Source organism: Strix aluco, chromosome 12 (genome assembly GCF_031877795.1).
Source record: "Strix aluco isolate bStrAlu1 chromosome 12, bStrAlu1.hap1, whole genome shotgun sequence".
NCBI classification, from domain to species: Eukaryota; Metazoa; Chordata; class Aves; order Strigiformes; family Strigidae; genus Strix; species Strix aluco.
The window spans coordinates 26,196,145-26,218,085 of record NC_133942.1 but is presented as its reverse complement, the minus strand read 5'-3'; the positions used below and the strand labels follow the sequence as shown (position 1 = coordinate 26,218,085).

General features: G+C 39.6%; 2 protein-coding genes across 11 annotated transcripts in view; one reads left to right on the top strand and one right to left on the bottom strand.

Annotated features, from left to right (window-relative positions):
• The first annotated feature begins 5,023 nt into the window (after nucleotides 1–5,023).
• Nucleotides 5,024–13,779, top strand: MNS1 (meiosis specific nuclear structural 1). 2 transcript variants are annotated; one of them, XM_074837239.1, is made up of 10 exons: nucleotides 5,024–5,062; nucleotides 5,150–5,272; nucleotides 5,517–5,644; nucleotides 6,556–6,658; nucleotides 7,514–7,743; nucleotides 8,467–8,683; nucleotides 8,763–8,870; nucleotides 10,356–10,613; nucleotides 11,555–11,680; nucleotides 13,301–13,779. In XM_074837239.1, exons 1-10 carry the CDS (start codon nucleotides 5,030–5,032, stop codon nucleotides 13,397–13,399), a joined length of 1,425 nt encoding a protein of 474 aa, XP_074693340.1. In that variant the 5' UTR covers nucleotides 5,024–5,029; the 3' UTR covers nucleotides 13,400–13,779. The 2 variants fall into 2 exon arrangements, with proteins under 2 accessions (XP_074693340.1, XP_074693339.1); XM_074837238.1 differs by having other exon boundaries at nucleotides 5,047–5,272.
• Nucleotides 12,226–21,941, bottom strand: part of TEX9 (testis expressed 9) — a 27,545-nt gene continuing 17,829 nt past the window's right edge. For 5 of the 9 annotated variants that reach the window (XM_074837245.1, XM_074837244.1, XM_074837248.1 and 2 more), the window contains 3 exons: nucleotides 19,241–19,375; nucleotides 18,615–18,749; nucleotides 12,226–14,752 (listed from right to left, as the gene is read on the bottom strand). In XM_074837245.1, coding sequence (XP_074693346.1) covers nucleotides 14,675–14,752; nucleotides 18,615–18,749; nucleotides 19,241–19,375 — 348 coding nt within the window. In that variant the 3' untranslated portion in view covers nucleotides 12,226–14,674. Of the gene's footprint in view, nucleotides 14,753–18,614; nucleotides 18,750–19,240; nucleotides 19,376–21,941 lie in introns of those variants that run through there. The other 4 variants (XM_074837240.1, XM_074837241.1, XM_074837242.1 and 1 more) reach the window with 4 other exon arrangements.

Below are 21,941 nucleotides of genomic sequence, written 5' to 3'. Positions count from 1 at the left end.
CTTTTTGACAAATAATTAAATCAGAGCTCACGTGTAAAAATCAGATGAAATAGATACAACTTTTTTTAAGTTTTTACAAACAGAACTTTCATACCCATAAACATTTAGATTCTCAACTCAAAATCATCACTGTTCATTTTTTTAAGAAAACTCAGTCGTTTTGCTTGAACTTAAAATATCTTCTTTTTCACAGGGGACAGGGGTTTGGTTATGATAGGTAAGTGGATAAAGCTCTTGCTGCACAAACCACAAGTGTTATAGCAGTGGTTTTACAACATTCTTCACATAGAAGAACTATATTTGCTCTGCCTAGAACATCTGCTCAAAAAAATTATTACAGGTAAAGCAGAAAGCCTAGTAATTGCAACTTGTATTCTCCCCAGTGTTTGCTAGTTGGATTAAGAAGAGCATGGTGGACATGGGTTTCTAATTGTTTTTTGATCACTGAATGCTAGCAAGGTTGTGCCAAATGTAGGGGACAAATGCCTTGTTCCATAACCCAAACAGATCCACTCGCCAGGCAGACAGTTGGCAAGAAAGCTCTGACTTTGCTGTGTGCTATAAAAGCTCATTTCCCAGCTCACTGAATGGATGTTGGATCTCGTACAAAATCTGGCTGATGTTGATGGTGTAATTGCTGCCTTTTTTCAGGTTATCTATAAGAAGCAATTGAACTTCCATATAGATTAAAGTAGGGAAATAATAAGAAACTATAGAATATATAGGACACTTACAAACTGCTAAACAATGTAAATAATGTTGGTTGATGGGAGGGATGCAGAAAGCCACCAACTTGGTATTGGGTGGAGTAATAGGAATGGGGCAGAAACTGCAGAGAAACAGAAGCACCCAAAGAAAATATGGAAGAAAGTCAGAGAGCCTAAGGCAGTCTCCTATCTTGACCCTGAACAAATCCTGGAAGGCTGGATGCTGACTGGAGAGAGACTTGAATATGAGTGATGAGGTAGTGTCCTAATTCCCTAGTTTTGTTTCATAGCATCAGATGAGTTTGGGCTGCATGTTTCAGGAAGCACTTATGTTTTCTGGCATTGCTAATGTGGAAACAGAGAAATGACGAGGCCTGTGTGGAGGTAAGAGATTGTGGGATGAAAAATGATTTGTCAACACATAAGCCTAGAAGAGGCTGTCTAATTCTTCTGCCTGCACAGAAGCAGAATCTAGTGTAGTTGCACTACACTACAGTTTTTATTTTTGAAGATACTTTCTACAAATTAGAAAGGAGTGTGTTTTGGTGTTATCTTGTCCTTTTAACTAGAATAACAATTATTTCATGTCCAACCAGCAAAAATACCCTCTGTAAGAAACATTGCAGTGTAATGCCACTGTGGAGTAAAATTCATCTGTGATCTTTGGAATTTATGTATTCAGTTGTTAAAAACAGTGTCTCCCCTCTGAAGAGCAGGTGGGTGCTTTATAAACTTGAACAAATCGGTAATAAATATTAATAGGAAATGACAAGAACTCTGAGTTTACCCAGAAGTAAATGCTATATGATGCTGTGGATATAAATGCATTCTGATAGTTTTAGACGTGTCAGCCTTTAGATGCACAGCTCACACAGCTTTTTCTCTCGACTAGTAGGACTGAGCAGAGATGGAAGCCCAGAAACAAAGCAAAGAACACGGCGCCCCTAAAAGACTAATTTCTGTTCATGTCCGTTGCACGAACATCCTTTCTGGTCTGAGACACTCCTTTTATTCACTGTATTCTTTGACAACTCAATACTACAGCTAAATATTTATTAAACCCACATTTTTCTCATCAGGAACAGCTGTATTTTTGTTGAACACATTTGAAGCACTGAGTATTTTTGTTCCTTCTAATATTTTTGTTGACAGTCCATCATGTCATAAGTAAAAAATCACTTTTGCCTACTGCTGCTAGGGCATATATTTTCCCTACTACTGCAGTGTAATTTTAAAAAAAAATAGTGCTAAGATTTTCTTGACAGTGATAGCCCCTTAGCTGCTAAATCTGCTATCCCATCCATCACTAATCTCAAGCAAAGCAAGCATTAGTTTCTCTGTGACTTATCTAGGTCTTTAGTAGATCAATAGCACAGCTCAGATGTTTCAGACTCTTCGCTGTTAATTCACATTTATCTTTTCATCCAAAGAAGGTAAATTACCTCACAGAGAAGCTGTGTTATCCCCAGTAGCGGTTTATAATGTTGCAAAGTCAGCATGACCCACATATCTTATCTCAGCTGGAACGCATTTGTCACTGTCTCATGTTATGATCATCTGGTAAAATGCCCTAGAAAAGAGGTAAACCTGCAAAATAGCTTCACCATTTGCATTTAATGACCTTTTCTGCTGTGTGCTCCTGCATCACCTTCGATTTAAACTGCTAAAATAAAGGGAACTTTCTTTTTCCCTTTAATGGTCCATTTGATCATTTTTATCATTAGTGAAATTTTAATTCCTCAGCAGTCTTCATTTCTGCTGTCATGAGTTGATCAGTAGGTGGTGATACTGAGACTGAGAACTGTATAATTTATTAATATGCTGTGTGAACCCTGAGAAAGGACTGCTGAGTTTAACTCTACATTTGTACAGTTGGCTGCTGGTTACCTGAAGCTTTTCAGGCCCTGGGAGTGTTTAATGCTGTTAGGAAAACAGAATGAGAAGCAGGTCACTGACCAGTACGCTGTAACCAGGCTGCTGCAAGAAGAAATGCTGGATGAAACAAGAGTTCAGTAGCAGTTATGCAGCAGGGACTCATTCCTTTCCAAATTATAATAAAGTAGATGCAAGGGGGAAAAAAACAAGCTTTAGGACAGGAGCCTGCAGTTCTTGGGGGAGCTCTCAAGAAGAGATGAGACCAGCAGTTGATTTGAATTGGGGGAAATGATTGTTTTCCATCTTAAGTATTCAATTTAACGAAAGCAGCAGGGCAAGGGTATACTGGGTGTTTCTGTGGAGTTTCTGGAGTATTTTCCTCTCCCTGTTCTCTACATGGGGTGACTGTACATGCTGAAAGGTTCCTTGCCTCTCTTTGGAATCTGCACACACAGTATGTTTACTGAACTGTCCCTGCGGCTTAATTTATGTTGGGGAAAACAATCAGGGCATTAAAGGTAGGTTTCTGAGCACAAACTGCCATAAGGTTATCAAGAATAAAAGAATTCTCTGGTTGCGTTTTCTTCTTTGCATTTTAAACACCGTGCAGCAAATCTGAAGTGTATGGGAAATAAAAGAAAAATGAGGCACTGAGGTCTGGAAACCTCAAAATATTTTCCCTTTGGGATCTTAATTCATATGAGTGTTGTGTTCTGTCCCTTCTGTGAAAGATACACTGCTGACAAGTACTGTTTATATGCAAGTACAAGCCACCTCTTAATTTTAAAAAGAATTTTGTGAACTGACTTGTTGGTCTCTGGTATGTATGTGGTTTCCCAAGCATTTTTACTCCCACTTATCTGTCTGAATGCCTTGCTGTCCTGGACACTGAATCAAGGTGTACTTATGTTCTCATTTTAGTGTTGCTGTTCCAAACAGAGGACTTCATGTGAGCAAAGATGAAATTTTACATCTGAAGGTTATTTGCTGTTATTTCCAGAAGCGAGGTGAGGGGACCTAATTTTGTTATTTTGTTTGGTAAGAGTGAAGCATATAGCTGTTTATTGAGGAGAAGGAACAGCAAAAGAATCTTTTGCACCTTTATTCCCCCACTCCCCGCCACCTCCAAACCTTGAGCACTGGAAGTCAGTGCTGTGCCACTGTGGTTAAAAGCTTCCTTCTTTCTAAGTCAACACCTTGGAATCATTGGGGGATAGTTTTTTTGACATTTACTTGTTTCATTGCCTGCTGTTGAAGAAACTGAATTTTTTTTTTGAGTGTGCTGTAGTGGTAACACCACTTGGAAAGAAGAAGTAGAGAAAGCTTATGATCTTTTTCTGTCTCATCTCTCTCTGCTTGTATCATTTCAGTTAAAGACATGGTCTCCTGTAGTTTACTACTTCCCCACCCTGCATTGTGGGAAAACCTTTTTCCCATGAAAAGGGCAAAGAATAACCAAAGCTTCAGAAAGAATTCCACTAATTTGGGAGTATTTCGTAAAAGATTGGGAACTGGTTTAAAATAATGAACATTCTCATCCCATAAATAGATATAGGCATATCTAGCACAGAATTGATAGAAACATGCAGACTTTTTACCTGAGAGGTGTTCATCTCTTAAGCTTTATTATTTTGAATTAATTTTATAAAGTAGGTGACATTGTTGAATTTTAAGTACTGCTTTAAATAAGCTTAAATGTCTTAAATGTTTCATGTAACTATGTAGAAAGGAAAACAAAGGTGAGAAAAGTGGTAAAAGTGGGTGGGCAGTTTGGGGACTTGCATGCCACAATGCCCATTTCCTTCCTGGCGCAAAGCCACACCAGAGAACGAACAGCTGTGGTCTGTGTAGGATCTGTCTTTCTGGAAAAATTAGGGGCTGGGTTTTCCTTTTGCCTATCAGGTTTAAATGAGGCCTACTATATACCAAGCAACCTTACCAGAATCATGCAGAATTATGTATTTTGGTGATGTTCATGGCTAATGTTCCAGCTGTTGATTTCTCCCCCTGTGACTGTATCCTCCAGACTTGCTTGGGATCCCTCATACTAGTTATGAAGCAGAGAAATTATTAATTAAATGGTGTCACCTAGGTTGTGTGGTTATAGGTGAGTAAAGTGCATTAACTTGAAGTAATAATTCAAAAAATGCTCTTGAATACTTTTTTAAAAGATATTTTGGTAATTCTTTCACCTCCCTATGCTCCGCTTTTACCGATTCCTGCTTCTCTAGAGCCGGGGTTGGCTCCGCGGGGCGCGGCCGAAGGGCTGCGCCGGGCCCAGGCCACGCCGCTGGCGCCGGTTGCTCGGCGACGGCGCCGCTCTCGCCCCGCCCACTCCGGGTCACGTGTAGGGGTCGGGTCGGCCTCGCGGCCAATCAGCGCGGCGGGTTCGCCCCGGAAGTTGAAGCCATTCTGCTCCGTCCCGCGGAGCTGCCCCGCTCGTTGCCATGGCAGCGCGGCGGCGGCGGGAGGGCGAGATGGTGAGCGGGCGGGCGGCGGCGGGGGGAGCGGAGCCCCGGGCCGCGCCTGTCCTGCGGCACCCACCGCCGCTCTCTTGTCGCCCGCAGGCATCCGTGCAGCGGGGCGCGGGGCTGGCGGCGGCGGAGGAGGAGCGCAGCGGGCGGAGGCGGGCCGCCAGGCTGTGGGCCGCGCTGGAGCGCGAGCGGCGGCTGGAGGAGGCCGCGCTGCGGGTAAGGGCCGGGGGCGGCGGGACCGGGGCTGGCCCGGAGCGCCGGGGGCCTCCGCGGGTGTGTGCGCACGGGGACCCGCGTGTCCGGCTGCGAGAAGGCGCCGGAGAGCTCCACCGGGCTTTGCCTTCCCAAAGCCGCCTCCTCTAAAAAGGATGCGCTGGCTGCGGGGTCTGGCGGTTTGCCCGCTTCCGATTGTGTGCGCGGATGCGCGGAGGAGAGTCCGTATGGAAACTGTTCTGATTAGGCAGAAGAGAACAAAAAGCGGAGAGACCTGCAGCTGGAGCAAGAAGAAAGGCTGGCAGCTGAGCTGGCGAGGCTGAACCATGAAAAACGTAAAGACGAAAAGTTGAGGCAGCAAGTAAGAGAGAACAGGTAGTGCTTCAAAAATCTCACTGCTTTATTTAGCTAGCTGTTGCTGTAAATCACTCCCAACGCTGAAAAGTCTGTTTATAGCAGTTTTCAGTCGGTTGTGTACCTCCTGCTCGTTTGTTATTTTTCTTGGATCGCATTGTGGACAGGACCTTAGATGCAGTAAGATTGTAGCACGAGCTGTTTTCAAGCAACTGAGAGGAGGTTTTAGTGTGCTAAAACCAGATACGTGATTTACTCTTTAGAATAGGCTTTAACTTTTTGAATTTGTGCAGCGGAGGAGATGGTAACTGGAAAAAATCCTAGCAAAAGGTGGGTTTGGAGAAATGCCTAGGAGCGGGCTGTGATCAGAGGGTTGCTCCAGATGTCAGTGAGCAGTGTCACTAAAGAGTGTTGGGGTGAAGGCGAGACAGCCGAGGGAAGGGAGGGGTGGCGGCTGAACGGCGTCAGGGGACGTAGCGGGGACAAGACAGACTTTGGGAAAGTTGCGGCAGAAGTGGAAATTTGTCCTGGAAGGAAAAGTTATTTTAAGATCAAGGTATGATAAAAAGTTAATTTTAGGGAAATTTTGTCAGTAAGAGAGAAACTCTGATCCGCAAAGTTTTTGAATATATGCTTATACGTGTACATTTACACATATCTATAAGCATAGGTGTTTATATATATGTGCATGTATTTATGAAGGTAGATGTAAAGTATGCAAAACTATTGATAGGATATGTACAAATATAGATAACTTGTTTTAAAACAGGTATTTTTTCTGCTCTTTTACTAGAGCAATATTTTTCACCTAAAATTGGGTTTTTCTCTGAAAAATATATTTTTTCAATTGTGTTTAAATAGTGATGGAAATTTCAATTTCTTTTCCCATAGGTACTTACTAATAGGACACATTTATTTTCTTCCCCCCACAGTCTTGAACTTCGAGAATTAGAAAAAAAGCTAAAATCTGCTTACATGAATAAAGAACGAGCTGCACAGATCGCTGAAAAAGAAGCTATACAGTGTGAGAAAATGGTAATTAGCTTCACAGTGTATTCCAGCACCCGAGTGCTGTAACTCTTTATATGGGTTCTACTGAAAATTCTTCCTTTGAAGCTGACCTTTTTATCTAAAATATTGCTAGGTTTAGGCATTCAGTGTTTACTGAAAATATGTTTTGTGTTATGAAGAACTAATTAGCTGGTAATAACCAGCTATAAGAAGGTTTACTTTGTCACTGCACTCAGAGTAGTAGTGAATTAAGCTGTATGAATGGGTATAGTTTTCATTTTACTGGTTTTATAATATTTATCCAAGTTAAAACCATGATACGTTTTGTACAGCGAGGGTTTATTGTGGTGAATCCTTACCTCAGAAGCAGACTCTTAAAAGTTGTTACTATTATTAAACATATATTTGAATAATTTCAGAAAGAATTGTGAACTTTTATGTATAGAACAATATTGGTGATGAAGGAGATGATTCTGATTACATTAATGTTTTATACAAAATTTAGTTTACACAAATTGCTGTAAAAACAACATGTTTATTGAGGATGTTCTCCATAGTCCAACCACACTGCAGTCGTTGTGCTGATGTGAGCTGGGTTCGCTCACGCTGAATGCTCTACTTTGCCTTTGTTAGTACATAGCTTCCTTTAACTATTGTTATTTCTCAAGTTGTTTAGATATTGAGGGTTCTCTTCAAGGGTTCTGCTTATTGAATTAAGCCATTAAGCACATTAAGGTGCTATATTTATAGACTGAGGTAGGAAACATTCCTCTTCTGTAATGCAGTATAGTATAATTCCTTTTTAGACTGTGTATTTTTTCATTACAACTTGTATTAGTGGGAGTAAAAAGGAATCTTGCATTGCTTTTCCCCCTATAGAAATGTGAGTGTGAAATAGCCCAAAAGATGAAAGAAGAGTATGAAAGGGTAATAAAAGAAGAAAGTTCTGCAGAACTGAGGCGAAACAAGGAGAAAATAATATATCAGCAAGAACTGGAGAAACAACTTGAGGAACAAGAGAAGAAGAAGCAGGATGCTTACAAAGAGTTTCTAAGAGAGAAACTCATGATTGATGAAATTGTAAGAAAGATCTATGAGGAAGACCAAATGTTAGTTACTTTGAATTTTTATTATTTATTCATTTAAAACACAACAACTCGTAGTTTTGTATGGAAAACTAATCTGTATACATTTATTTCATAGACTAAGGCCCATTTTAATTTTCCTTGATCACATTTTACTAACGAGACTGACTTGCACGGATTTTGCTGTTCAAACATCAGAATGTTCGTGTCATTCCAGTCAGTCTTGTGTCCTTGTTTCCCAAATATGAAGTCTGGCTTATCTCAAGGAGTGCTTCCATTGGGCCCATCGTGTTGGAAATGACTGCAAATCACCAAATTCTGCCTCGCCTCAAGTCCCAACCTCTTCATGAGACGTGCTGTGGACAGGGATGGGAATGGAGGTTTCTGAGGGTGAAGTGGTAGGGAAGAGTTTAGTATAAATAAATAGTTTAGGAGATTCTGGTGCTATTAGACTTTTGGGCTTCCTCCTTTTCTTTCTGTTTTGGTGGAGCGTGTATAAAACGGAGTAGTAGTGAGTACCTATGTATACAGTCTGCCCCCCCTGAAGAAAAATGTTAGACATGAGATTCCCTTTTTGGAACAATTCCTTAATAAGTGTTTTCAATTTAGGTATCTAGTTTCCAGCTGAATGGGTAAGGAGTCATTTAAATCTTAGTCTCTGGAATATATTGTTAATGATGAGTCCATGGTCTGTTTGGTGTTATTTGCAGTATGTTAAGTAACTACGTTTTTTTCTATCTTCTACAGGGTAAAACAACTGAAGTTAGATAAAATGAGAGCAACTCAGAATGATATTGAAGAATTTAAAAAAGAACAAGCTATCTGGAGGAGAAGGAAACTGGAAGAGATGGAAGAAGAAAATAGGAAAATTACGGAGTTTGCCAACATTCAGCGACAAAGAGAAGAAGATTGGATGGCTAAAGTTCGAGACACTGAGGAGAAAAAACAAAGACTTCAAAGCATGGTATCAAAAACTGAACCTGCAGAAAAAATTATTGTACATTTTTTGTCTTTCATTTAGAAATCTTTCCGTCTTGTAATAGATGGCCCAGAATCTGGAAAGAGAACAACGGAAGCGTGAAGAACTGGAACAAATCCGCCAAGAGCTGTATCTGGAAGAACAAGCGGAGACAGAAAGGAAGAAGGAGATGGTAAGCGCTGGCAGGTAGATGCAGTAGTACCTGTCTGTTGGAGGGGTGGAATATTTCACTTTCCCTGGACTTCTGCTTAAACGTTTATGGATATTTTGGTACTTGTCAGATACCGGGTTTGTTATATGTTGTATGTATGTTGTGTGTACCTCTGCATAAACTGTTAAGGGAACATGCAAGTGGAGAGGAGTATTCTAACCTTGCCATAATTCCTGCAGAACATTTAGGTTAGTGGAGCTGGTCTAGAAGAAACTTTTATAAAATAAAAATAGTAGCATATATGCAGGAAAACATAATTTATGGAGCACTTGTAGCTGTGGGTAGACTAATCTAGTTTAAACAGACCAGGTATGAAAATTTAAGGAGAAAATGAAACCATTTTGAATTGCTGATCTAGAAAATAATAAAGTGAATGCAGGAGTCAGTATTTCATAGAGTCTTCCTCTGTCCCTTCACTTCTTCTGATGTCTTTGTGATGGAGCAGCACTCCTCCTCTCTCTGTACATTATCACTGGAGTTGTGATGCTTAAAGGACATTTAGCAAGAGTATATTCCACATGCAGTTCCTCCTGCTCTGAGGATGCTCTTCAGAGGCCATTTAACCGCCCTTTCCACAACTTTTCCTCTAACAAGCTGGCAGGATTGTTCATGGACTGGCCTGGGTTGGGTTGTGTTTTTTCCCCACTTTGGATTTGCTAAGTCTGCAGTGTTATTTGTGACTTTGGGATGTTTCTGAGGGAGTCCTTGAGCCCATTTTGGTCTGTGAGCTGTCCCAAAGCAAAAAGCTTAATTCTGACATGGTTTTAGGTGTATTAAATGAATTTGAATTGTTTTCAATTCTGTTCTGGCACAAAGTGTCCATTTTCAACACTAATTCTTAAATGGTTCTTAGTCTTAGTTTTTGGAGGGAAAGTTTTGTCGTTTGAGTTTCCTTTGCTGTTCCTAATGTATTTATGTTTTAATTTCAACCAGGAAGACAAATGAAGGTTTTGAATACCCTTATGATCTCCTTTATACATTTATTTATCTTGCGAAGGAGAATGCTGGTAACTTTCCAGTTCAGGTTTAAGCTAAGTAGGTTAATTCACTGCTTGCGTTTTGCATTTCGGTTTGCTTTTTCCTATGGGCCCGCCCACACTCGGTCTTACCTTGCTATGGGTGACAACCAAAATGTAACATAGGCTGAGATACGTAACACTGTTATTTTTAGAGAGTTGTTCAGGCCGCTGTCTCAATTCACTTCGTGCTAGTGGAAAAAAATAATCGTTTGTTTTGGACTTAGTTTTGAGACTCTGGAGACATTTGTCAAAGTGGTTAATACTGGAGAGCACTGTCAGTTACGGAGTGTTTGCTGCAGTTATTTATGTTAGAATAAATTTATTATAGCTGCTACCTTCTAAGATAAATCAAGTAGATGGCTGCTGACCATCAAAATTTTCCAAGGTATGTCCGGTAATACAGCGTTTTATTAAATTTCCTTTATAGGCAGAAATTGAAAAGAGAATAAGGCAACGCCTAGACTTAAGGCGAACATATGAAGAGCAATTTGCTTTAAAGAAGACAGTGCAACAAGCTATGCGAGAAGAGGAAGAAGCCTTCAGACAACAGATGTTGGCCAAGTTTGCAGAGGATGATCGCATTGAACAGATGAATGCTCAGAAACGAAGAATGAAACAGCTTGAACACAGAAGGGCTGTGGAAAAATTTCTTGAAGATCGTCGCAAACAGTTTATTGCAGATAAAGTAAGAGTTTTCGTACTCACCTTTGGTTTGAGCCAAAGCGTTTCAATATGAGAACACTTCTGCTGTCCTAAGTGACAAGGCTGTTGTTACTAGGGAGAGGTGACGGGGGAGTCACAGAGAAACGTGCAGGACAGAAGCAGGCATTTGTCTTGGTGTGCTGACAAGAAAAAAGTCTTTTTAGAGCTAACTTTGTAGCTCAAGAGGTTAGTCAGCAACATCCCTCAACCCCTGTATACCTGACATGCTCTGCAAATAACTCTTCAGGGACTGAAGTATTTACGGTTGGACTCGATGATCTTAAAGGTCTTTTCCAACCTAAACGATTCTGTGGTTCAGGAGCCATGGGAGCAGCGACACAACTGGTGTCCAGTTCAGCGCCCCTGATCAGCAGCACTGATCATGATGTGTGAGAAGGGGAAGTCCCAGCCTGAAAACAAGTCATGGAATCCTATACTGCAGTTTTTGGACCTGTTTATAGGGTATAAATCATATGTGTGATGTGAAATGGAAGTCATCAGCATGAGAATACATGCCTATTTCTCCCTTTCCTGGATTAGAACAGTAGGGCAGGAACAGACTAACTTGTCTGACAGCCAAGGAGGAACCTGAATTTATCACTTTACTGGCTTTAAAAGGGCTTCTAGTATGAGACCAAACATGTAGCAGACCGAGCCCCATGTCTTGGTCTTGCCATTCAGTCTTTTCCTTTGAGATTTTTTTTTTTTCTAGTTACCAAACATGTATTGTTTAAACAGTGCTTTGTGGTTTTTTACGTACACTTTTCCATTTTCAAATGAATTTCCTGTGACCAGGAGTTAATCAGTGAAAGTTCAAAATTTACTCCACTAAAAAAATTTTCTCTTTATACTATGGTGGATATTGGTGGAAACAAATGTTCACAGAGCTGAAACTGAACAGTTATGAAAACTTGCTTATTGTAGGAGCGTGAACTTGAAGAAAGAAAGTTAGATGAGAGAAGACAAGAAAACATCCGTGCAATTGTTGAAGAAGAGAGACAGAAACTCTTGAAAGAGCATGCGTCTAAATTATTGGGTTATCTTCCTCGAGTGAGTGAATTGTATTTTAAATGCTTTAAATATTCGTCCTGTAAATCAGTTTTCTCTTGGATAGTTTAAGGTGAAGTTGCAGACCTGTGTAAATTCCTGGAGTCAGTGAGTGTCCTGATTGTATCAGCTCTCTGATGCTCACATTTTCCTTTTTTCTTCTTTTTGAGTTGGGAAGCAATTTACAAAAATATTCTTTCTGCACAAGGGGCTTTGGGCTCTACTGCAATATTGGTGCCTTGTACAGAACTTGCTGAAAGCTTCCCCAGTGCTTTGCACATTCAGTTTTTAGAATATGGAAATAAGTTCTAAAGCAGAGCTTTTCTAACTAGAAAGGGGTCCACTGTATCTTAAACCCGGCTTCCACCGAATTTCTCAGTTGGGGTTTTGGGAGCAATTTATTAGTGTTGGCTGTCTTCTAAGTCTTCTGTTACCATGGAAACAAGGCCTCCTCTCTTGCAGCCCAATAAACTGCGGTGCTCACAGGAGCATTTCAAAGCTCACTCTGTTCATCCTTGTGTTTTTAAAAGTTAAAAAGATGGAAACAATTATTGTAATAGGAATAAACTACAATTTATTTTGTATTATAGTTCATAATCGGAAAGATCACCTGATGGTACACAAATGAACAGAGAACAGCTTTAGGGATGTAAAAATGCATTTACAGTAGGGAAGGAATTATCCAACTATTTAAATAAATTATTTTCTGCAGTACTGGAAAACATTGTGAATACAGTGGAGTGTAATTTTTATTCAAATATTAATATGCTAATTTGGTGCATGAATTTGTAAAATTTTGAGTTCTTTTCAAATTTAGATTGAATTAAACGATAACTCAAATTGGCAATATTTTGATATAGTTTTCTGGTTTGAATTTACTGTTGCAGGAAGTCTTGGTTATTTCAGAGTATCCAAGGCTGGTACCTGTTCATGGTATTGCTACTTGGTTCTTTTCTCTGCTTCAACCCCGTGTCTGAATCATGTGGTCATACATCATGTTACTTCACTCAAAATGGTTAAATATAAAAGTGCTACCTAATTCTAAAGTCTCCAACATAAACACAATTTGTAATTTTTTTTTTCTAAATGCTGCAAGGTATGCTCTGTGAATCATACCCATTTTTAGCCATAAAATCAATTTAGAATTAGTTAGAGATTTAGATTTCTGGTTTCCCCTACTTCCCTTCCCCAAAACATAGTTTCTGATTAAGTTGTTCAGTATCAGTTAATTTTCAAAATAATTTCTTTGTATGGGTTCATCAACACAACTAAAGGTGGAGATAGAGCCCCGCCCCAGCCAGCGCCTCTTTTCAATGCAGTTGCTGGATTTTACTAAACCTGCACCCTCTGACGAAAGAGAATGCGGATAGGTGTGGTCTTCTGCATAGTGCTCGTGGGGGAATCTTTGCGGGGTTCCCAGCATGGTTCCAGGCTCGCACCAAGCACACCAATTTGAAACTCCCTGAAGGCGTGTGACAGTTTTCAGGGCTGTTTGTTTAAAGGTGACCCCAGTACCACAGATACAAGCTATTACATTCACTTCCAGAGAAAATTGCGGAGATCCCTCATAATCTCTCTACTTTGTTTTACTTTCCAACATGTGTTTCTTTCCCCTTATTGCAGGGAATACTCAAAGACGAAGATGATGTTAATATGCTTGGACAAGAATTTAGATTGGCTTATCAGAAGAGAAGAGGTAATGAAATTTCAGAAGAGAGCTGAAATTTCCCCCATCTCATCTCCTGGTTTGCCACTAGGTGTCACCTGATTTCTGATGAAAATTTCCTGTTAACAGTGAGGAACTCCTTTTTAATATCATAAAAAGTCTCCATTTTAAGACTACAGTTCTAAACTGATGAGCAGTTAGTTTTATTTAAGTGTTATGTTGTAATTGCATTTTTCATCAGTAAACTGTGTGGGCCTCTCAGTTATTCTCAGTGATGTAGCAACATTAAAAATGTCTTCTCCAGCAACTCTCCTAGTGTGAATTCACATGTGTATTTCAGTATGCACTATAAGATTCTCTTAAAGCTCTATTTCTGCTGTAACTTAAAGATTTATCTGCACTGGCATCACACTATTAAAGTACTAATCTAAATGTAGTTTGTCTCATCTCAAAGGGGTAGGTCTGAGTTACTTGTTTCACTGTTAGTTCATGTTACTTTGCTGGTAGGATCTAAGCAGAGACACTTCTCCATTTTGAGGTCAGAGTCACCATTTATACTTTTCTTTCAGTGCATAAAGTGAGGATTTATGTGCCATGCTCCTATTCAGTTACTCTGAGGGAGGAGTCCATTGAAATAGCTGAGGTTTGACAGAGGTTCATGCAAGCAGCTCAGGCTTTTATTGCTCCTGTTCATTAATGTACAAATGGTATGTTCAGCTTGTCTACACTAAAACTTCCATCTAGTTCTTGATTATAATGATGACATGATGAAATCTTTAGAGACGTAATGCTTGTAGAGCACCTGTGAATATGGAGCCATCACTCCTGACTCAATCCCAAAGCAGCAGCTGATGGCCAGGGAAAGATTTAATATTTTCACCTTGACTAAAGTAGCATTTTTACCCAGTACAACTGTATCAGATTATGGAGTGAGTCTGGACAGTGAGGGGCAAGTCCCAGCTATGTTTTTGCCAGCCATTAGTCTCTATCTAAGACTAAACCCTGACTTCTTTGGACTGAACATTGCTTTAGATAAGGTGTAGTTTTAAACACTAAAACAGAGCAAACTGATAACTTGTTGGAATATTCCTTGCACGGTCTCTGCTTCTCTGCTCATTACTGAAACTTCAGTAGAAATTTGTATTTCATATGATATTACAACACAAGCTATCAGGCTTATAAAAGTTAAACAATTTAAACATAAGCAAAATCAACAAAATCAATTCACTTGGCATATAGAGTTATTAACTGTTAAAAAGCATTCATATGCAGTGCCAAAATAATGTACCATCTGACTTGTATTTCAAACAGAAGCTGGTTTTTTAATGGAATCAGTAATTTCCCCACTCAAGAGCTTTCATGAATTCCTCTTCAGTAAAAGAAAGCATCCTAGCAGCTTCAATGTGCATCTTTAAAAGAAAAAAAAAAAAATTAGGAGCAGAAGGTAAAATAGTGTGAATGACCGATACAAAATCCTGTGTAATTGGGATACCTGAAAGGGGCTTCAAATCTATCAATTTCTTTTTTGTACTGTGGATTTGATGGATGTTCACCTGTTTAAGCTGAAGCTGCTATTCATATTTTTCTGCAAAAATTTATAGTGTAGGGATAACATGATAAATGTAATGCTAAACATTGCAACTTTGGCTCTAGTAAAACAGGAGAAATAGCTTTTCTTAGTTCCTTATATTGCTTTAAAAATGCCTCCATTTTAATGAGGCATGGAAATTACTGAAAAACTGACAACTCTCGTGACCTCTAAAGAACACGTGTATACATTCTTTCAAGCTGATCAATCTACAGCTTAACTTTAAAGCCATTACAAATCACATACATCACTAAGATTCAGTGTGCTAGCACTTCTAATGTGCACGATTTAATATTACATGAGGATTTTAACAAAATAATATAACACCATTAAAAATTAACAATCAGCATGAACCAGAGTAGCTGTACTACACCTTAAGGAGGAATTCCTGGAGCTGAGCAGCGGTAGCTGTGTTGCCAGGTACCACACCACACACATACACATACAGACATGCCCCTGTGTGTACATATGTATGTGTTAAAAACATCACACAGCAGTCTGAATTTGTATTTGCACTACACAGGATATAGCATGTTATTTTAAATGGAACACTGAAAGGAACAAACAGAACTTTTTAACTTAAAACAAGGCTATTTTCTGTTGAAATAATGCAGTTGCTTGGAAAAGTGTCATCAAGATCATCAATGTTTGATGAGAAAACAAGTACGAAGCAGTCAGTGTATTTGCACAGAACTACCCAGCACAGAGGTGCAGCAGGTGGAAGGCCCTGAAAGCTCCCCGGGTTCCAGCTGATGTCACAGCTGTGCCACATGTCCTCATCACCACACCACAGTATGCTCTCTTCACCTATTGTCATTCAAAGTGGAAAGGAAAGGGTCCCAGCTGAATAGGTTTTACTGCAAATTTTAATAAAATGGTTATGTTTTGAACAACAGGAAAAAATTCATGTCTACAAGGAGTCTGTTGAGGGTTTTTTTTATGTATAGACATACTGTCCAAAATGACAACAAAGTGTATTGCGGTTCTCACAGGCAGTGTCACACCCACCAGCTCTGTAAAGCTCAGACTACTTTCCTTAATCCCTTTTAAAACTAAGATTTTCTATTAAATTTTCCCTCAAGACAAGCAGAGAATGGTCTGAAGAGACCAGCTGGAACACCAGCAACTACTTGCTGCCAGCTGCAACTCATCCTACTGCTGATAGTTAACATTTTAGGGGGATTTTTTTTCCTCTGCTGTTCTTCATGTGGTAGCATATCCTCACCTTCAGGATAGCCGTACTGCTCTGCGCAGCTGAATCTGCGGGGCAAATACCACCCAAATAGCCCAAATCAGGTTTTCCTCATGCACTCAACAAAAGGCTCATGTGAAGCACACCTGAAGTTCTTCAGGTGATTACGTATATTGAGCGCACACGAGCTTTAGCTGCCCTTCCCCTGTGCCTTCTGCCAGAAGCTTATAAAAGGCAGAATTAGGGCCATTCTCTTTTAGGTTCTTCCAATCATAGTCTGTTCTGACAGAAAAACTAACAGCATCTTTCTACTATTTGTAAGAAAAGGTAAGTGGCTTCCTCTATTATCTGCAGTTCTGATACAGTATTCATAATTTTTTAAAAATATATTTAATGAAGTTTTGTGATGTTTATTTGAGACTATGGTTTTGGTTCATACTCAAACAGAAATACTGCTCTTTGACACACGCTTTAGTGAATTCACGTTCCGGAGAACAATGAGCTACCTCATGTATAGAGGATATTTTGAGTGAATGCTGTATTTGTTCATTCTGAAAATAAACTTGAAGAGCTAGAAGGGCCAGCCAAAGGCTAAGCTAGCACTGTTTCTGTTAGATGAATCCCCAGCATCTCCTCTGCATCCTGTTACTGCAGGAAAAATTCTCTTCCCCTGGAAATGCACGAGCAGCCCCAGTTCCTCTTATTCCAGTTACCTATCCTCCTTTGTCCTGTGTTGGAGAGCTACTCCAAATTCAAGGGTGTATTTCCATACTGCAATTCCCAGTTCTTAGGATAACTATGTGTATTTTGTTCCATGAAGTTGCCACTTAATACAGAACTATTCTTCCTCTTTGGGGGCTCAACAGCTTCAAGAGTGTTTACAAAACGTCTGGTAATTACTGCAGTGCTCCAAGGGTAAATAAAATGTCCTGGCTTCTTACCACAAAGGCTGGCCCTTCTACGGTGCTTCTGCTCAATAATACATTGCTTGCTTTAGCCCTCTGCAGCTTTGGTTTGGGAGTGCAAAATGAAGTACGTTACCTCCATCCCAAAATGAATCACATTAGAGTGAGCAGACTAAGCATTTCGAGGTGAGGCACGCTGTGATGTGGAGATCCTATCTAGACAGTTGTGAAGCCCATAGCTCTGCCTATGTCTCGTGCAGCCTCAGAAGCAAAACTGACACAAATGACAGCACACAATCCCAAGTATTTGGTAAGTGAAAGGTGTGATGGAACTAGTAAGACCTAAATGCAGCAGTAAGTGGAAAACTGTTTGGTTTGGGCAACACCTCTTAGTATACACTCCTCCCACTTTAATTTCCTTTCCTGTAAACTCCTGGGTTCTTTCAGTTTGCACCATCAAAGCTCATTTGACAGGTCTATGCTGAAAATATATTTTGAGAAATACAAGGTATTTACCCACTCTGCAGTATCTGAAGTTTCTCTTTCCAAGTAAAACACCCCTCCTTTTTGGGACATCAGTATAGCTTTATCAAATACCATAGTTAGACTATAGCTAAAAGTGTATTTATCTGAAGCATTAATCCACTTTTCACTACACCACCTTTCTATGGAAGCAGTATCGCTAATCGTTCAGCATGAATTGTCAGCAACTATTCCACTACCTATCCTCTACTCAACTGTAGCTCCTGAAGAAACTGAGAGGCAGTAGCCCCTGCCCTCCCTTTTATGCCCTGAGGGAGACACAAAATGAATGTAGAATCAAACGACTTTTGAAATAAGGCTAGCTGTGTGCTAGTGTGGATGGGAACACCCCTGCAGATGTTACTACATTGTGTGTGATTCCAAGTATGCATGATATTCCAGGGATTACTAAAGGATGGAGATCGACTCCCCTATTTCAGTCTAGTACATTCAGACCAAGGATAAGTGCCCTCTCTTGTTTTGTTTTTTTTTTTCTTTTTTTTTCTGACACACAAGGAGATCTGCACCTGGGTAGAACTGTACCTGTACAGAACACCTCAGAATATAAATAAGCAACATTGATAGAGAAGGACACACTTTGAGAATCCAGGAAGAATGTAGGTCTAAAATGCAATGGCTCCCTCCTGAGAGGGCATAACGTTACAGCTGCTCATACAACACATAATATGCTGGGGGGGTGAAACAAAAAAAAAATCTCACATGCTAAAATGGATTCTACTGACACAGCACCAAAGGGAGTTCCTGTTACTACCTGAACACTATTTTGTTCTTGAACAAATAGATACTGTTGGTCCTAAAGCTTGTCAGTAGTAATCTTTCACCACGACAGGATATGTTCCAAGTCATCGGTCAATTCAAAAGAAAAGCAGCCTTTGCTATAAAGCAAAACATTAGCAATATGCGCCAATAAAAGTGAGGCTGCTGCTCCCTTGCGTTGAAACTTCCCAGTCTTGGGGCTCTAGTTTACATGATTATCTAACTTGACAACAGACACATTTAGCTAGAGGTTGTTAACTGAAATATATCAGTACTCTGGTCCCTACCTTCTGTCTCTTTAAAATATCAATTAACTTCAACTGCTTTTTAAAGGCTGTCATTAGATCTCCTTTTTGTTTCTGCAGTTTCTTGTTTTCTGTTTTTAATTCTTCAATTGTTTTGAGTTCTTGTTTAGCTACATCCTGCCATGGGAAGAAAAGGAGAAATTTATTATTTATGAAAGTGGTGCTTTAGGTGATGAAACCTGGCATTACATAACAAAACAGCAAACGATAGCCACACATGACATTTCTGAAAAGAAATAGGATTAATCAAAATATTCCCGCATCAAAACTTTTAAGAAAAGAAAATCTCAAAGATAACATGCATGGTTTGTCTGTGTATATACTAGGTGTGCATATGTACTTCTCCCTTTTTCTAAACACATCTAATTTCCACACAAATGGAGAAAATCAGAAAGGCTATTACTTTATTCTGGACATTTCTTCCTCCTGCAGAGGTTGCAGTAGTGTTGTCCAAGATAACTTATCAAGCCCTCTAGTGACTCGCTCTAAGTTAATTCTGGGACTGTCTGTAAGAGACACGATACTTCCAAAGCTGATGAAGGCATTTGTCTCATTCTAGCATTACTGAGTCATTCCAGATTGGAACCTGTTTTCCTAAGCCACTGTACCTTGTTACTTTGCTTCAGTCTATTCAGCTCCACTTTATACCTTTCTGCTTCTTCCAGGGCCCTGTTTAAGCGAACCTCTGTTGCACTCTGACTGGTTGCGGCCTGTTTTTGTACACGCTTTAGATTCTCCAATTCCTATTTAAGAAGCAAAGGATAAAACCAAACATTATGAATAATAGTATTTTAATGATTCCCATATAGACAACATGTCTACAGCAAGGCTCACCCTTGAAAACTGAAGAGTCTGCAGACTTCTTTGGCCTGCAGCTAGAAGCTGTCTCAAAGATTGTTAATTCCACTGTTAAAACATCCCCTTCTCCTTTGAAATCTTGGAAAGGGATCTTTCTCATACTTGTTTTAAACTTTTCTCAGTATAATTGTGGAGCTGATCACGTAAATCCACAGGATTGACTTAAAAACCTTGTATGCTCAGTGAGAAAAAGAGAAAAAAATGTCGGTATGTCCACTCTGTGGCAGATTTTGGAGCGGTGGCTAGTATTCCCAGCTGCTTCTTCCCACCTCTTCCTTTCACCTCTTTTCCCCAGAGATTACTACATGCAATTACCAACAAAAAGTTAAAACGGCCTCCTGAAGGTGGCTGAGGGTAGGAACTATTTCATCTAGCAGAAAATAGTTCCTCAAGTGATTATGGCAACAATCAGTTTCCTCTTGTCTCTGATGATGGTATATCATAGTGCTGTGAGGAAATCAGAAAAAGAGACCAAACTGAGGAACAGAATAAGGAGATTAAAGATCATGGAATATATATAAAAGAACAAAGTAGAAGAAATAAACAATTCTGGCAGAAAGAGCACATCTTGTCATTTATGAAAAAGAAATAAGTCTTTTTTTAAAAAAAAGACTATCAAATTTTTAGTAATGGGCACAGAAAGATTCTTTTAACCAAAAGTGGGTAGAGAGGGGGAATTGTTGTTAACCTTTTACCCTGAGGCTGTCTTATTTCTGAGTAATTGTTTTATTTTCTCAATTCCAAACCAGCTCTTGTGGCAGTTACTTATGATTTTCACATGATTTATCCAAGAAATACATACTGCCAAGTGTATGCAGCAAAGCCGTTATGGTAAAGTTATGACTGGAACAGGTTATTTCTAGAAAGCTTTGAATCTTCTCCAAAATGGATGAAAGAAACAGGAGAGTAAGATGCATCTCACTAATCTGCAAAAATTCTGTTGGTGAATGTGCCTCCTTCAAGAGTTAACAAAAACAGATGTTGCTTCAACGTTTTCATTCTGTCACTAACCTGATAGATTAAAAAAAGATGGGTAAAAGCCTGGCTAGTGGGCAGCAGAGCCCCTCCCTGCAACACGTGCACATGCATTGTCAGGCAAATTCATTTGCTGGAAAACGACCCCCATGTTTCCAAAGACAACAAGCTGCACAGCATGCAAAACTCTTTGTCTTGTATCTAGTCAACTAAATCTTTTGTGCTATGTATTTTATTCTGCGTTAACATGAAAAGCTTTGGAATATAGCCTTTCAAGCATTTAATGACCAAACCCATAGTCTGCATACAATGCAAATTATGTATCAGCTAATCACATCATTTAAAGAAAGAATTCCAATAATTCTTCTTTTTGACATTTACTGTCATACATAATACCTTATCAAGGACTTTTTTGCAAGTCATCCAGTGAGGGTATATTGTTAAATATATTCAACTCCAAGTTTTTCATCTTAAAAATGCCTGAAATAAGTATTTTATTTTGTAAGTAGGCAAGGCTTCTGCCAATTCTTCGATACTTTCAAGTAAGAGCTGGATTAATTTTCTCATATAATGTTTCTCTGAGAGCAGGGGAAAAAACTACCATGTTCTAAAACTGCATCCCATTTCAATCTTGGGGTTTTCTCCACTGTTCTGGTATGGCTGAGGCACTTGAGTATCAGAAGGGCTGTGATACCAGAGAGCTCGTCCATGAGTAACCCTCCCACCCAGCAGGCTTTCTTTCCTCCCAGTAGCAAGCATACACAGTACTTCTATCTTTAGAAAGCTCAGCAGCACTTGTCCACCCCCAAAAACATTGAGAGATAATGTTTGCCTAACATCAAGCCCTTCTTCAAGGCAAATTATAAAATCCCTGTACGAAGCCTTAAGAGGAATGAGCACAATTTTGGTGTTTCCCTGACCTTTCTCTAACATTACAGCTAGATTGAATTAACAAATGAGAGAACACAGAGGAAGGAATGTTCCTGTAGACAGGTGGTGTAAAAAGACAGGAGAGGTGGTATCATTTATTAGATCAACTAGATGGAAAAAAAGGAATGCTGGAAAGAAGAGGATGGACGTTTTGGGGAGCATCAGAATTCACCTGCTGTCTGAGGTGGGTGTTCCAGCAGAAATGTTCACAGAGACCAAACACCAAAAGAATGAAATGTAAAAATAACAAACCAATTACCGTGGTTTGGGTAAATTGTGAAAGCCTGCTGAGAATCTTTGCCTAGGCACATACAAAAAACATAGCTGGGGGATTAATGAAATTGTGTAACTTGTTGATAATCTAAGCAAGCTTGGGAAAGCATGTATCACAACTTACCTCTACCATTTCTGTTGCATCCCAACAAAAGCAATAAAAACCCCAAAATCAAAGGTTACAATTATGCTATCTCAACTGTACAGAAAACTTTCTCTAGACTGAAAGTATGAGTCTTGAGAGTTTAGCCACACAGCAGTACAAATTCAGGC

Bases quoted from the DNA above. Each gene is read 5' to 3' on its own strand.
- MNS1 (XM_074837238.1), top strand. From the start codon at position 5,060: ATGGTGAGCGGGCGGGCGGCGGCGGGGGGAGCGGAGCCCCGGGCCGCG. The intron at 7,744-8,466 runs GTTAGTTACTTT...TATCTTCTACAG, and splicing joins ATCTATGAGGAAGACCAAAT to GGTAAAACAACTGAAGTTAG. The intron at 8,871-10,355 runs GTAAGCGCTGGC...TTTCCTTTATAG, and splicing joins CAGAAAGGAAGAAGGAGATG to GCAGAAATTGAAAAGAGAAT.